Source organism: Ursus arctos, unplaced genomic scaffold, assembly GCF_023065955.2.
Source record: "Ursus arctos isolate Adak ecotype North America unplaced genomic scaffold, UrsArc2.0 scaffold_12, whole genome shotgun sequence".
In the NCBI taxonomy this organism is placed as follows: domain Eukaryota; kingdom Metazoa; phylum Chordata; class Mammalia; order Carnivora; family Ursidae; genus Ursus; species Ursus arctos.
This window is the reverse complement of record NW_026622786.1, coordinates 12523408-12539117: the sequence shown is the minus strand read 5'-3', so window position 1 is coordinate 12539117 and position 15710 is coordinate 12523408. Positions and strand designations below refer to the sequence as shown.

The 15710-nt window shown below is 38.6% G+C and overlaps 1 protein-coding gene across 3 annotated transcripts in view; it reads left to right on the top strand.

The window, feature by feature from the left end:
• The window catches only part of MAGI3 (membrane associated guanylate kinase, WW and PDZ domain containing 3), a 234163-nt gene that overhangs the window by 156591 nt on the left and 61862 nt on the right, over window positions 1-15710 (top strand). For 2 of the 3 annotated variants that reach the window (XM_026483723.4, XM_044378631.3), the window contains exons 3-5: window positions 2658-2777; window positions 8711-8920; window positions 13173-13347. In XM_026483723.4, coding sequence (XP_026339508.2) covers window positions 2658-2777; window positions 8711-8920; window positions 13173-13347 — 505 coding nt within the window. The remainder of the gene's footprint in view (window positions 1-2657; window positions 2778-8710; window positions 8921-13172; window positions 13348-15710) is intronic. The other variant, XM_057310354.1, reaches the window with a different exon arrangement.

Sequence of the window (15710 nt, the reverse complement as noted above, 5' to 3'; positions counted from 1 at the left end):
TTGTTTGCTCTTAAATCGGGCTTTTCAGGTTTTATATAATCGGTATATTTTATAGTAGAGTTTATTTGGATAATATTTCGATTAGCCTTTGCTGCATAACAAATCGCCCCAGAACTTAATGCCTTAAAGTAACCATCATGTATTATTTCTCATGAGTCCATGAGTTAGATGAGCTCCACTGGGACCGCTCACGTGGCTGCAGTCATTGGCACCTCCACTGGGGTTGGAGAGGCTAAGATGGCCTCACTCACATGTCTGGAACCCTGGTGTTGTTTGTTGACGGGGGCTCTCATTGTAGCATAACCTGGACTTCCATACTTGGTGGTGGAACCATTCCAAGAAAGCAAAGATGGAAGTCTGGACTCCTGAACTTGTACAACATTACATCCTCCACATTAAATTTTTCAAATCTAATCATAAATCCAGTCCAGATTTCAGAGGTGAAGCAGTAGGCTGCCCATCTCTTGATGAGAGGAGGTACATAATATTGTGGCCATGTTTTTATATCACAGATAATTATAAATTTTAAATTTAATCATTAAATTTATTTTCCAATGTTAATTTTTAGTTAATGTGGAGCTAAAAGCTGTTGATTTGGGAATCTAATAATGTAGTTTAGCCAATGCATGAAAAAACAAAAATTTGACAATGACAAAAATATTTTAACAAAAAGAAAGTTATGTTTTCCAGCTTTTTTTATCCTCTGTGATATAAAACAGATAAGGAAAAGCTTATCTTTTTATAAAAAGTTGGGTAAGAACAAGGGGGAAAACTTATTGAATACGATCTTTGTTGCTTATAGTATTGGCTAAATCATATTCTGAGATTGTTACTATTAATGTTTTATCATCTTTGTGGATTTTTGTCATGTTACAGAATATAATAGAATGTAATGCAACTAAAAAGTAAGAGCAATTAATAATTTTCCATTAATTATAATAATAATAGCATATTTCCAGGTTGTGTAAAATTTGTGTAAAATTTCACATAATTTACTTGACAACTGTCTATATTGAGTACCTACTATGATTCTTTCGGTGTGCTGAGACTTGGGACTATTACTTTGAACCACGTCGACATGATTCCTTCATGTTCCATCTCAGGTGGGAATCGGAAGGTTCTCTAAAGAAATTTCTTAAGCCAGGATGTAAGGGATGAGTAGGAGTTAGCGGAGGTAAGAGTGGGGAAGGGAAGAGGAAGTCTTCCAGGGCAAGGAATGATTTGGACAAAGGCCTTGTGGAAGTAAGCAAGTGCAAGGAACATTAAAAGAACAACAACAACAACAACAAAAAACCCCAGAAACAAAAAAACTATTATGGCTAAAGCCTAGAATGTGAAAGGGGTGAGGCAAGAAAGAACCTGAAGAAGATTTTTATGCTAAAGATCATGGGAAACCTTTGATAGATTTAGAGGTTTTTTGCTCAGATGTTTGTTTTAGAGAAGTCACTGGCTGCAGTCTGGGTAAGGGGCATAGCCAGGGAGAGGTAAGGGTTGACCCTATGAGAGCAACAAAACAGACCATAGATCATGATATGAATTAGGTGAGCGTGAGAATGAAGAAAAGTGTATAAATCCTAGAGGTATTGAGGAGATAGAATCAACCAGATTTACTGACCAGATGTGGAGTAGAGGGAGGAACCCAAGATGGCGGACTCTCTGCCTTCGGGCCTGGAGCGCCATTAATGACTAGGGAGCCTAAGTGGAAGAACAGGTTTGGGAAGGCACTCTTGTGCAGGATTTGCTACAATATCCCAACTCTGTTTTGAGGCTAAATACTCGGGTCTCTTTTTTATATTCTCTACTATTTGAAATAATTTTTCTAGCATCAGTTCACAAAAATGTTGATTCATATTCAGTAAAATTCAGTCAAATGTAGCAATGTTGCCATAACCTGAATTTATACTTTTGATCTGAAAGATTTTACTTTAGTGTGAATTCCTTGATAGGAATTTACTATTCTGTTGCCATAGTGTATTTCATTGAACAGTGTACTTATTAAATTTTTGAAATCACTTGAAGAGAGTAACAGCTGAGAAGCAGTATGTGAATACCTATCTTAAGCCTTTTATTCATTAAACTAAAATAATTTCATAATTCATATTTGTCCAAATTTTAAAACTATAGTACGTTAAAAGAACTTTGAAAAAATGTTTCTCTCTTCATTTATACCAGGGAAGAAAAAAATACATAAGGTAGCTTGATAAAAATGAAATCTGTGTATACCTGAAACTGATATTGTATGTCTGCTATACTTCAATAAAAAAAAAAAAAGAATAACTGTGTCCCCCAAAATAGGAAGTCTTATTCGTAGATTTAGCCTTCCTTCAGATGTTAAGTAGTGATTATTGAGGTAAAAGGATGAACCGTTGTGTCTTAGAAAGTTAAGCTTCCTTTGACACTAGAATTCTTTTAGCGTTTGTGGTTTGAATTTCATAGCTATCTGTAGATTATATTAAAGTGTATTTATTCATCCTACATTATTGTCCTATTTTCACCTAAAAATGTTACCTAAAATTTTCTGATCCTCATTCTAAAAGGTACCATATATTCAGTAGTGTGTTTCTCCAATGTGTTCTCTATAGACTGTGTTTTCTATTAGTCTCAATATTTTGTAAGTTTAAAGCAACCTATTTTTTTTTCTTGTTTTTTTTCCTTAGGCACTACAAGGGCCCCCAGGGATGGGGAAGTACCAGGGGTGGACTATAATTTCATTTCTGTTGAACAGTTCAAAGCACTGGAAGAGAGTGGAGCATTATTAGAAAGTGGAACGTATGATGGTATGTCCCCAAATATTGACAACAGCAGCAACCCAGAAAACTATCTGAATGGTTGGAATTATTTCAAAGGAAATTTAATCAGTAAAACGCCATTTTTTAATTTTTATTTTATTTTATTTATTTATTTTTTAAATTCTATTTTTATCTCATAATTTCCTTTATGGGATTCCAATGCATAAACTCTCAAGAGATTATTTTTTTTTAAAAAAGTTGTTTTCCGTTGGTCTTTGGGAAAGTTTTCTTTTGGTTAGCCTGTTTGTAATTTACTACCTAAAATGGGATTAAGTAACAAGCAGAAGCGTTCCATCATATTATAAAGCTGATCGTGAAGAATATACTGAAATCCTTCAAAACAGCCGGTTTGCATATTTCATAGTAATTCGTATTCATCATATGAACTCAACAAGTGTTTGTTGTTTGCTTTGTATTTGTGGTTAGGAATCCAAATGCCGTGCACTTTTAAAAATCTATAGCTCGGCTCTCTTGGAGCAAAGAGAATATAGACGGGGGGAAACAACAAAAATGGAGTAACTGGTTTTCTTTTCGTATCTCTTCTCTACCCACTTGGTCCTAGGAGATAGAGACTTAAGATCAGTTTCAGTTCCATCCTTTGTTCTCCCTTACCTGACGCTCTTCACCGGCAAGCTTGTCCTCTCCCATCCACGCTATGCTTCTCCATCATTGCTTTATCATGCTATTAGAGTTGCCTTTTTCACGAGCTTGGTAAAAGCCGCATCACATCTTTCTCAGTATATCTTCAGTGCCTAGAGATGGTGTTCAATAAACACTAACCTTGAATTCAGCATATCTACGTATGCACTGGTGTTCTAGCCAAAAGAATAATTCTTCATAATTTCCCTCGTTAGCCGCACCCTGGGCTCAAAATGGTGGAGTCATCATTTACTCCCTCCTCTTCCTTAGCGTTTCCATCTGCCTGTCACTAAATCTAGTCATTTCTTCCTCTGTAACAGCTTTCACGATGCCTTTCTTTGCATTCTCACGCCACCTCGAAGGCTCTGGACAAGCTCGTGTCTGGGCTACTGCTGCTGTTTCTTCCCTCTGCCCAACCCGCCTGCCCATTGCTATCCTGCTCTCTTCCTCCAGCGCTGCTCGGCTTGCGTCTCTCCTCTTCACAGTCTTCTGTGATTTCCTTTTTGCCTGCTCGCTTGGCCCCCGCTGCGCTTTCTGGGCTTAGCTCGCACAGCTCACCATTCATTCATTCATTTGATCCTTCTTTCATTCATTCAGCAACCCATATATTAAGTACTTACGACATGCCAAGCGCTGTCAGAGGGACTGGAGATACTCTGGTGAACAATACTGAAATAGTACTACCTTAATAAATCCTATATCTGAGTAGGAAAAGCAGTCAGGAAACAAGCAAAATCACTATAAAAGGAGAGGTTATGAAGGAAACAAGAACAAGAGATTTAAAGAAAATAGTAGAAATGTCTTATTTAGCTAAGGTGGCCAATGAAAACTTCTGAGAGGAAATGACCACTAGTTTGGTTTTTTTTTTTTAAGATTTTATTTATTTATTCGACAGAGATAGAGACAGCCAGCGAGAGAGGGAACACAGCAGTGGGAGTGGGAGAGGAAGAAGCAGGCTCATAGTGGAGGAGCCTGACGTGGGGCTCGATCCCATAACACCGGGATCACGCCCTGAGCCAAAGGCAGACGCTCAACCACTGTGCCACCCAGGTGCCCCCCCACTAGTTATTTTTTATTTTGATGCCAATAGCCTGCTCTCATTCACCTCCCTCTTGGAGGCAACCATTCGGATGTGATTAGAATGTGTGCTTTTGTTCGTATGCATTCTCGCTAAATGACTCATGCACGCATGCATGTAGTATTTGCTTCTGGACTGTGTTCTATATTGCATTCAGTTTTCAACTGAGTAACTCAGTTATTCCAGTGTTTTTTAGGTCCATCCATGTCGCTGCCCTGTATTTACACGCAATTCATTGCTTTTTTTAACCACTGTGCAGTGCTCCATGTTGGGAATTTACATGTAATTTATTGCTTTTTTTAACCACTGCACAGCGCTCCACTGTATTCTACTTAACCTCTCTTCTAGTAATTGACTTCCAGATTGCTTCCAGCACCCCCCCCCCCCCCATCACAGACAGAGCTGCAGCATCCTCTTCTTCTAGACCTGTGTGAGGATGTCCGTGGCACGTATACCCAGGGGCAGAATTGTCGGGTTGTAAGGTCTGCAGGTGTTTAATCTGATGGAGTCGAGGGAGCTGTGCAGCCGCATTCCCGCCAGCCGTGCCGGAGGGGTTGGCTCCTGGAGTGGCTAGAGTTAAGGATTCCATGTCCTCGTTGTCCCGCTTTATCATTTTGCCAATCTGATGGTTGTGGAAATGGTATCTCCTTTTAATTCTAGCTTCTCTGGTAGTCAGAGAGGTGGAACAGCTTTTCATATGCTCGCTAGTGTTTTGGGCTTCCACAAATTGTCTTTTCATTTGTTTTATACATTTTTTTTTAAATGGGAGCTCAATCCACATTCCAGTTTTGCGGACATTCCTTAGAGATTTAGATATTTATTTAGATATTAATGCCGTATTGGATATAGATATTTTCTCCTGTCACTTCATATGCTTGTCTGTGTGTTTCTTCGTTAAGCAGAAATCCTTAATTTTTGTATGTCAGATTTATCACTGTTTTTCTTAGGGTTTGTGCTTTTGAAGTTTTGTTTAAGAAGGCCTTCTCTGTCCTGAGATCACAAAGACATTCTTCCTCATTTTCCTCTGTTAAGTGTAAGAACATGGGAGATGACAAAGTGGCATATTATATATTATTAATTGCTGTTGTTAAGTTTAAAGGAAATGCAAAATGAAATGTACCATTTCACACCCATCAGATTGACAGAAATTTTAAAGTCTGATAATTATGGGAAGTGGAAACTCCCATATGCTGCCAGCAAGAGTATAAAATGGTGCAGTCCCTTTGGGAAGCATGTTGGCAATAGCTAGTAAAGTTGAAGATGCACTTAACTCTGACCCAGCAGTTCCCTCTCTGGATGCCTGCTCCAGAGAAATCTTTATCTTTGTGCATATGTAGTCACATACCAGAACAGTCATTACAGCGTTACTTGAAACGGTGAGAGAATGGAAACAACTCTGTTTGAGTAGGGGAATTCTTAAAATGCATTTTAACTTGTTCATGAAAATGGACTATTATACAGCAATTAAATAAACTTGAATCTACATGTATGAACAGGAACAAGTCTTAGAAATATAATTGTATAAAAGGAAAGTGGCTAAAGAATACATCCAGTATACTGTTTGTGAAAGCGGGTATGTTAGAGAGGAAATGTTAGAAAAACCTTTTGAACGTTTTATGAAAACAGTGGTATTTCTGTGTTATGTATGCATATGCGTATCTCCTAGTTGTACACAGTGTGCAGGGAAATGACACGTACCAACTTCAGGACAGCTCAGGGAGAGCATGAGGACTGACAGAAGTTACGGCCTTAACTGAACATGTGACCATGTATGTTATGTCCTTAAACAGGGAAAAAGGGGAGACCTGAAAGGAATCCGGCAATCAATCAATCAATCAATATGTTTCTAATACAATTGTGATTTTGTATGTATTTAAGATAGTTAATAGTTGGTAGTTCTATCTGAAAAATGAAAAGACTTTCAGAAAAGAAAAAAGAAGAGGAAAAAAAAAAACCCTCCAAAACAGCTTCAAAAAGATGAAAACCTTTTTCTTTCAATAACGAGAGTCAGGATTCACAAACCAAATCATTTTTTATGCCTTGCTGTATCTGAAATCTTGATATTTACCAACAACTCAAGAAAAATAGACCTAATTTCCTTACAAGCAATGCTAGTTTTATTTAAGTCCAGTAATTGTGTTTAAATAAGGAGGCTGCCAGAATTTATTATGAAGTCCTAAAATCTTAATGATCATGGGTGCCAATCAGAATATCCTAAATTTGTCCGATTTCACCCTAGAAAACAGTTAAAACTTCCTAGAGTGAGGTAATAATTACTAAGACTACACAGTAAAACGTGTGTCCAGTGTTGCTACTAAAACTACTGTCCTTAGGGAACGTGGATGTTTGATTTTTGTCGTGGAATGTCCAAATTCCTGGGTAGCATGATTGTTGGACACAATGCAGGAAAAATTGAGATCCTGGAGCATCCTGTTCCCCAACCAGCCCTCTCTTTGGAATGTTTCTGGGCCCTCTGCCCCAGGGAAGTGTGAGCTGGCCTCTTCACTGGGTCCTAGTTTTACTGTGGGCTAGAAAGTTTGCAGAGCCCCTCTGAGTTTGTTTTAATACAAATCTTTGCATCCATCTGCCTGACAGGGGTAACTCCATTTCAAATGTGGATTTGGGAGCAAGGGAGTAGTTGAGTGGGAAGAGGCAAGATGTAGTTGAAAAATTTTTTGGCTTGATTTCATTGTTTTGTCTTGCATATCTTTTTTTTATTTTATTTTTTATTTTTTTTTAATGATTTTGTATTATGTTAGTCACCATACGGCACATCCCCGGTTTCCGATGTAAAGTTCGATGATTCATTAGTTGCGTATAACACCCAGTGCACCATGCAATACGTGCCCTCCTTACCGCCCATCACCGGTCTATCCCATTCCCCCACCCCCCTCCCCTCTGAGGCCCTCAGTTTGTTTCCCAGAGTCCATAGTCTCTCATGTTTCATTCCCCCTTCTGATTACCCCCCCTTTCTTTATCCCTTTCTTCCCCTACCGATCTTCCTAGTTCTTATGTTCCATAGATGAGAGAAATCATATTGTCTTGCATATCTTAATGGCAATTACCGCCCAAAGGCAGATGTCCAAAGAATTTATCTTAATGCTTTTCCCTCAAGGCACACACAGCGCAAGGGAAACTGATCTGTAGATTCGCCTCATTGTTATGGTGGACAACCTGTGCTTTTTTCACCTGGGACAAATAATTCATTATATACCCCATTAATTTACTTTATGTGACGAGCATCTTAACTGCCTCCTTGGGAGTCCAGGACTTGGATTAGAAGGTGTGATTTTTAAGATAAATAAATAAAAAAAGATCATGAATATTTTATTCCCTAACCTTATCTTTTGATAACATTAGCATAGTGGCTGATAAAAGGTCAAAGCTAGCAGGAGCCACAAACTGTTAATGTAGCTAGACCTTTTGAGTGCTTTTCCATTGTATTTGGCTGCCTACTGGGAACTGCATGACGAATTAAGAAGACATTCAATTGTTTTCTTTCTACTCTGGAACATTTATTTTTACTGCAAAAATTCCTGATCCTCAAGACTTAGAATATTAAAGTATTTCTTGCTTTCCTGAGAATAAGCCAATATTGAATTATGCTAATAATGTCTCTATTTGTTCAATAAATTGTCAAGTAAAATAATATAATTAGAATGCTCAGAAAACCTAAAAATTACTTTTACATAAACAGCCTACATTTCAGTACGCACTGGTTCTTAGCTTTATCCTTTACCCACATATTTCCTCATTTTACCAAAATAGTTCATTATGTTACACATCAGAACAAAATTATTTGAGTTCGTTGTCTCTTCCTTTACTCCCAGTTCTTAGGCCAATTAGCCTTACACGAGAGCACCGATGCATTTAAATTCACAAATCAGGCCCTAATTTAGATCCCATGCAAAGCAAGCCCTGTCGGAATAAATAATCTGTGTACATAAAGTCAACTTCCTATCCTTAGTACAAATAGTATTAAAAATTTAGATAATGTTAGAATATACATGGTGAAGGGCACTTGAGAAATTAGTTCTTTCTGTTCTTTCTCCCTCTTCCACTGCCCGGGAAGGAGTGTTTGGGCTTCCTTTTGGCCATTCAGAAGCCTCGGTATAAGACAGCAGCGCAGACATACACTGGATCCTCTCGTTCTCACTCAATTCAACATCAGTCCTTTCAGCTGCTGTTATTTCGTCCATTTCAGGAAACTTCTACGGAACTCCCAAGCCTCCAGCAGAACCCAGCCCTTTCCAGCCAGATCCAGTTGATCAGGTCCTCTTCGATAATGAGTTTGACACAGAATCCCAAAGAAAACGAACTACATCTGTCAGCAAGATGGAAAGAATGGACAGCTCTCTTCCTGAAGAGGAAGAAGATGAGGACAGGGAAGCAGTTAATGGCAGTGGAACTGCAGGTTTGTAAGCCGGCGCACAACTTCTAACTGATCTTCCAGGGTGACTTGAACATGACACTTAACTGCTAGTAGTCAAATCTCTCCCAAAGCGTGTAGAGCAAGTGATGCGATTCTGATTATTTTTAAGAGGTTGTGTGTGGAACGAAGTGCTGTCAACCATCTTAAAAGCTGGAGTGAGGTTGCACCAAGTGGCAGTTTTGATAAGTCCATAATAAGCTATCATTAGTAATAACATAACATGCCATGATCCCACTGCTGAAAAGATTTGAGGTTCCAAGATGTGAGAATCTGGTTGGCCTAAGTCATACTTTATAGGATATGAACAAAATACAGTTTTAAGATACAGCCTGCAACTAAAAATGCAGAGGGTTAGAAATATGCCAGTCAAAATTATCTGAAAGATTTGTTAGCACTATGTTGAGTTTAAATTCTGAATCACTCAAAAAAAAAAATTCCAAACCTGACTTATTTTTCATTAAATGCAAAACCAACAGAAATTTAGTGGTGAAGAATCTTCCTTTGAGTACCCCTAAAAATGTCGTGGTGGCTTAGGAGATTCTTACCCTTTTTTTTTTTTTTTAAGATTTTATTTATTTATTCATGAAAGATGGGGGGAGGCGGTGGGGAGAAGCAGACTCCCCACTGAATAGGGAGCCCAGTGCGGGACTTGATCCCAGGACCCTGGGAGCATGACCTGAGCCAAAGGGAGATGTTTAATTCACTGAGTCACCCAGGCGCCCCAATTCTTACCCTTCTAATTGAGAGTAGAAGTAGGAAGCTACAGAATCACCACAGAACTAATTTCAGTGCTATTTATTGTAATATGTTCATTCAAAATGCGAGACTACAAGTTTCATGAGGGCTGGAAGTTTTGCTTGTTTTGTTCATTGCTATATCCCTTGCACCATAAACAGTGCCTGGCACAAAATAGGAACTAAGAAAATATTTTATTGATACCCATGAAATGAAGGAATTTGATCACATCCCCAAATTTGCAGAACCCATTACCATATTATTTTCCCAAAGCATCTGATATTTTCTTTCATCAGCTACTCAAATTTACTATGTATATTGTATTTACTGTCTTAATATGTCCATTTGTGTCCTTCTCCAGGGTGTGGGTCCTGTCTTATAGTCCTAACATCTCACATAGTCATGCCACATGATATGTTTGATGTTAAATTAATTACCCCAGTAGACTTGGGTGTAGAGACTGAAAAAAGGCCTAAAAAGGTTTAGGTGAATTCATATCTAATTCTGTAGGGGCTGTTAAGGGAAATCATCATACAGCAGAGCCTTTTGATGTCGATGTCAGCTTTGTCCTCCCACAGAATTAAGTCTGTTACCATTTTTAAATGTTTAAGACTGGGATTAGAGACCATGAATCTGTCCCAATGTGGGAATTTGTATATTCTTATTTCGAGGGGGGAAAAAATGTTCTGTTTTTACTTTTTTTTTTTTCATACCATCAAGTGCCATCTTTAATGTGTTTTTACTTTCTAATGCGGAGCTTCTCAGTGACCCCTGCAGTTTCTTTAGAGGGAAACCTCTCTGTGATCTCCATAGCTTTATGTCATGTAAGCTGGTTGCTAACCCAGATTCTGCTAACTTTTTGATGGTAATATTTAAGAGTGTATCCAAGAACGGGAGGCAGTTTGATACTGCCTCTCGTGTGTGGATACTGTAGGACTATGTATTTCTTTGTAAGAGAAAATATTCAGACTATTTTAACAAAAAAACTGTAAAAGGCATGACTAAAAGCCCTTAGTCTTTTCTGAATAAGTATTAACTATAGTAATTAACTTATTGAAAGTTGCAGAAACATGCCTTGTGTGTTCCTTTTGGGGACTAGAATTCCCACCTTGAAAAATCAGAAAATTGTTGGGAATGGAAATGGTGAGGGGATAGTTAAAGATTTATTTATATACACAAAAATATGTGTATTATTTTGTATCTTGCCAAAGGATTCCTGTGAGAATGCTAATATGCCCACGTAGGATGACATATGTTATATAATAACGCTAAAAATTTTTTTCCTAGAGATGGTTGTTACATAAACAGTATTTTCAAGTCATTGGCTATTAAGCGTACTCTTTTACATAGTCACTTCAAACTATGTTCACTAAAGTATGAGAGATCATATAGTTGCTTTTGTTTTCCTCAAACATACTTCTGTCCCAAGATTATAACTCCCTTCCAGATTGATTTCCACATTGGGTGCCTTTTAATTTCTGTCACATTTTTTGCCTGGAGAATGAATCATGTGTTTTATTCTAGCTATGCATTCAACAAATATTTATGGAACACCTGCTAGGCTACTAAGTGCTAGGCATTTTTCTACCAGCTAGGAATAAAGCACTGAACAAAACAGACAAAAACTCCTGTCTTCATGAACTTTGCCTTCTAGTGGGAGAGAAAGAATTATCCAACATGAATGAATAGCATATGGTATATTAGTGCTAAAGAGAAAAACAAAGAGGAGGAGAAGGATAAAAAAGTAGTGGTGGGGGGGGGTGCCTGGGTGGCTCAGTTGGTTAAGCATCTGACTTTGGCTGGGGGTATGAGCCCAAGGTCCCGGGATCAAGCCCCATGTCGGGCTCCCTCCTCAGCAGGAAGTCTGCTTCTCCCTCTCCCTCTGGGCTCGCGCGTGGTCTCTCTCTCTCAAATAAGTAAATAAAATCTTTTTTAAAAAATGTAGTGGTGGCAGAAAAAAAAAAGTAGTGGTATCCAACGTTTGCAATTTTAGGTAGAGTGGCAGAAAAGACCTCACTGAGAGGAGGACTTTGAAAGAAGTGATGGCGTAAACTCAAAATATCTGGGAGGAGAACATTCCAGCCAGAGGGAATTTTAAGTACAAATGCCCTGAGGTGGGAGCATGCCTGGAATAGTCAGATAAAGGCAAGGAAACTGGGATAGTTGGATGCGGTGTGGACAATGCATTATATGTGGTTGGAGCAGAGTGATGGAAAGAAATAAAATAATAAGCAATGAGGTCAGTCAGATAATGATGGGGGGGGTGTGGAAATGTATATGACATAGGATCTTATACGTTATTGGAAGAATTTTGCTTTTTATTCTGAGACAAGAAATCATTATAGGGTTTTGAGTAGAAGACTATCATGATAAAGCAGATTTTAATATTAAGGCTCATTCTGGCTAGTGAATTGAAACTCGGCAGTAGGAAGGCAGGCATAAGCAGCGATACTAGTTAAGAGGTCATTGCAGTAATTTAAGTGAGAGATAGTGGTTTGGACCGGATGAAAATGTGACAGGGAATAAGTGGCCTGAGCCAGTAACAGTTGCTGACAGACTGGATTTGAGAGTCGAGAGTGCAGAGTCAAAGATCACATCAAGGGTTTGAACTGGCGTGTCCAGAAGAATGGAGTTGCCTTCATTGAGATGAGGTCGATTATAAGAGGAGTCCGTTTGGGCTGGAAAAGAGTAGTAGGAACTCCAGTTGGGATATTTAAGCTTGAGATGCCCATTAGACATCCAGATGTTGCCTAATGTCTAAAATTTGGTTACTGCTTGGGAATTCACAATTCACGCGCTTCAAATTCCCTAGCAGTAACCAAATTTTAGTATTCTTACCTACCTGTGGACTCTGGGACTCTCAAAGGATTGTAATATCACCAGCAGAGCATTATACTTAACAACAGGAAGTCTATTCAGTGTAATTTTTAAGAACTAGTATTATGTTAAAGGCCTGTGTTAAATGTGTGAGACAAGTTGGTAGAGCAGTTCAGAGTGTGGACCACCTAGATTTGAAACCTGACTTTGCTGTTGTTAGTATGTGGCCTTGACTAAATTAACCTCACCGTGCCTTAGTTTCTTCATCTATAATCTAAAAAACACAAGGGTGATAATCACAGGGCTGCTTTGAGGATCATGGGTTCTTATATGTCAAGTGCTTGAAGTAGAGCCAGGCCCGTGAAAGGACTGTGTAAGCACCACTACAGACATTGCTGTCAGTCGCACACTGACTGATACGTATTCACAATATTCCCAATTGATTCTAGTGTTGCTTTTCACTTCTCTCCCAGACTGGCGTTAGCGGTGCTGTGCTGGGTCACTGTCACTTAGCAGATGAAAAAAATTCAGTATGTCTATTTGATACTGCAAAAATGATAGAATGTGGACATAATACACAAGGAAATTTGCGATAAATGTTTGGTATTTTGTTGGAAACGAGAGCTGTTCGAAGGGAGTGTAACTTTACCTACTTGGCACGCTGTTCTGTGTTCAATGGCAGAAAACAGAGAGAGACATTCTGAGTCATCTGATTGGATAAAGACCGTCCCGAGTTATAACCAAACAAATAGCTCCATGGACTTCAGAAATTATATGATGAGAGATGAGAATCTGGAACCACTGCCCAAAAACTGGGAGATGGCCTACACCGACACGGGGATGGTCTACTTCATTGAGTAAGCAAATGTCTGTATCTCTCCTAACACACCCTGTCACTGGGACGCTTGTCTTACCATTTCTTTATCCTCATTCACAGGCTTCCATTTCTTTTGTCTTTCTTTAAGAAGATTTTTCATACAAGTAACAGTTGATTCTTAATCTGATGATTTCCCTGGATGATATTTCATTTTTATTTGACTTGGATAAAGGAATCGTGTATTTGATTTCTGGTTTCATAAAAACAGGGAGATTAAAAACAGGTTTATCACCGATCATGAAGAATGTAGGCCCGGAGGGTATTTTGGCTTGCTGTGTTTTTAACCTTTCGATAGATTATCCAACTTATGGAGCATTTCAAGAACTACATCCTGGGGCGCCTGGGTGGCTCAGTCGTTAAGCGTCTGCCTTCAGCTCAGGGCGTGATCCCGGCGTTGTGGGATCGAGCCCCACATCAGGCTCTTCCGCTATGAGCCTGCTTCTTCCTCTCCCACTCCCCCTGCTTGTGTTCCCTCTCTCGCTGGCTGTCTCTCTCTCTGTCAAATAAATAAACAAAATCTTAAAAAAAAAAAAAAAAAAAAAAGAACTACCATCCTGTGGAGGGAGTGCATATTTATTATCTGAGCTGAATATTTTCCGTTCTAGATATATTCAGGCAATATAGTTGAGTAACACAGGAGGGAAATACCACTGATCCTCAGACTCATTGGTACAATATAAATTGACAAACCCTAATTTATGAGAAAGCACTATTAATGTAAATATAAATCTATTTATAGAGATATAAAATACCACATGTATTTGATCAACCTAAAATTTTATATGGTTTACGCCAGAGAATAATATGCCAATAATTTTTTTGAACGTTCATGATGCAGCATTTTTATATTCTTATGCAGCTATAATTCTCATCTTTAAAATAATTTGCACAGAGGCAGAATATGAATGTAGTGAAGTTGCAGAATATAACAGGTAAATAACAATTAAAATGTTGAGGACTGGACACTACAGTCAAGGAACATATACTTAAAAATGAATTAGGGATGGGAGACTTGAGTCTGTTTCCTCATTTGGTCCCAAGTTCCACATCCTCCCCATAGAGTGAGCATCTAGCTTTACCAGGTGGGGTTACAGTATTTAAAAGACCTAGATTCTGTGTGCATGGTATTCTTTTTACCATACACGGTACGTTATTGATTATATCATACACGTACATAAACATTAATGACAAGGATTATGCAAAGCAGACAAAATCAGGTATAGTCTTCTTTATGGACAATTTAAGGGGTTGTTCAAAGGTGATTTAGACTTTTGACTTTCATTCTGATTTTAGTACTAAATCCCCAAGTAAGATTTAGAGTCATTAGAAGTGGCTGGAGTGTCATCAGAAGCAGAGTAGGAGACAGTGAACCTGACAGTACTTTATTCTATGAATGGGGATAAGTTAGTAAATTATAGAGAGAGGAGAGAATTTATAAAAGAAATGCCTTTCTAGTTGAACATTATTAAAATGCAGTAAAGACCTAGATATAAGACCTGAAGCCATAAACCTCCTAAAAGAAAACACAGGGGCAAAATTTCATGGCATTGAATTTGGCAAGGACCTCTTGGATATGACACAGAAACTACAGGCAACAAAAACAAAAATAGACAAATGGGACTTCATCGGACTTAAAAAACTGTGCAGCAAAGGGAAGCAGTCAACGAGTGGAAAAACAATCTGCAGAATAGGAGCAAATATTTGCAAACCCATATCTGATAAGGGGTTCTTCACCACAGTATAGCTGAATAGTATTTGCCAAGGTAGCCGATGTGCTTGATCTGTGTGACCACCGCTGTTAAATCACGCATCTAGAAGACGGTGAGTCGGTAGCCTTTAGCTATTATGTTTAGCGTATGGCCCCTATGGGCATTTCTCTACCTTGGGAAATATTGGGTAAAATCCTAGCAGATTGTGTACATCTGCTAATTTAGCAAGAAAAATTTTGGATCACTGGAGCCAAAGTTAAGCTTTTCACACGTAGCGGTTTTGAATTTGGTTTAGCAAGATACGTACATGATTTTTCCCCCTTACAGTCTACATGCTGCTAAGCCTCTTTGGAGTCCTGATCCTTTTCATGTTGCTAAAATCGATTTAACTGGCTTGAGTGTGGAGAAATTATCTGTTTGACAGAATGGATAACGCAGACCTTCTAGAAACAACCCCAGTTTCTCCTATTCAGATTATCCGTTATTCGGCATACGGAAGTGTTTCTACCACAGTCTGCCCACTAGTATCATACCTGGCAAAGTTTAAGAAGGGGTTGCGTGGCCTGATAGCTCAGGAGTTAGGAAAGGCCTAGAAGGTATGACTGATTCCCCGAAACCACTGGCTTATTCCTAA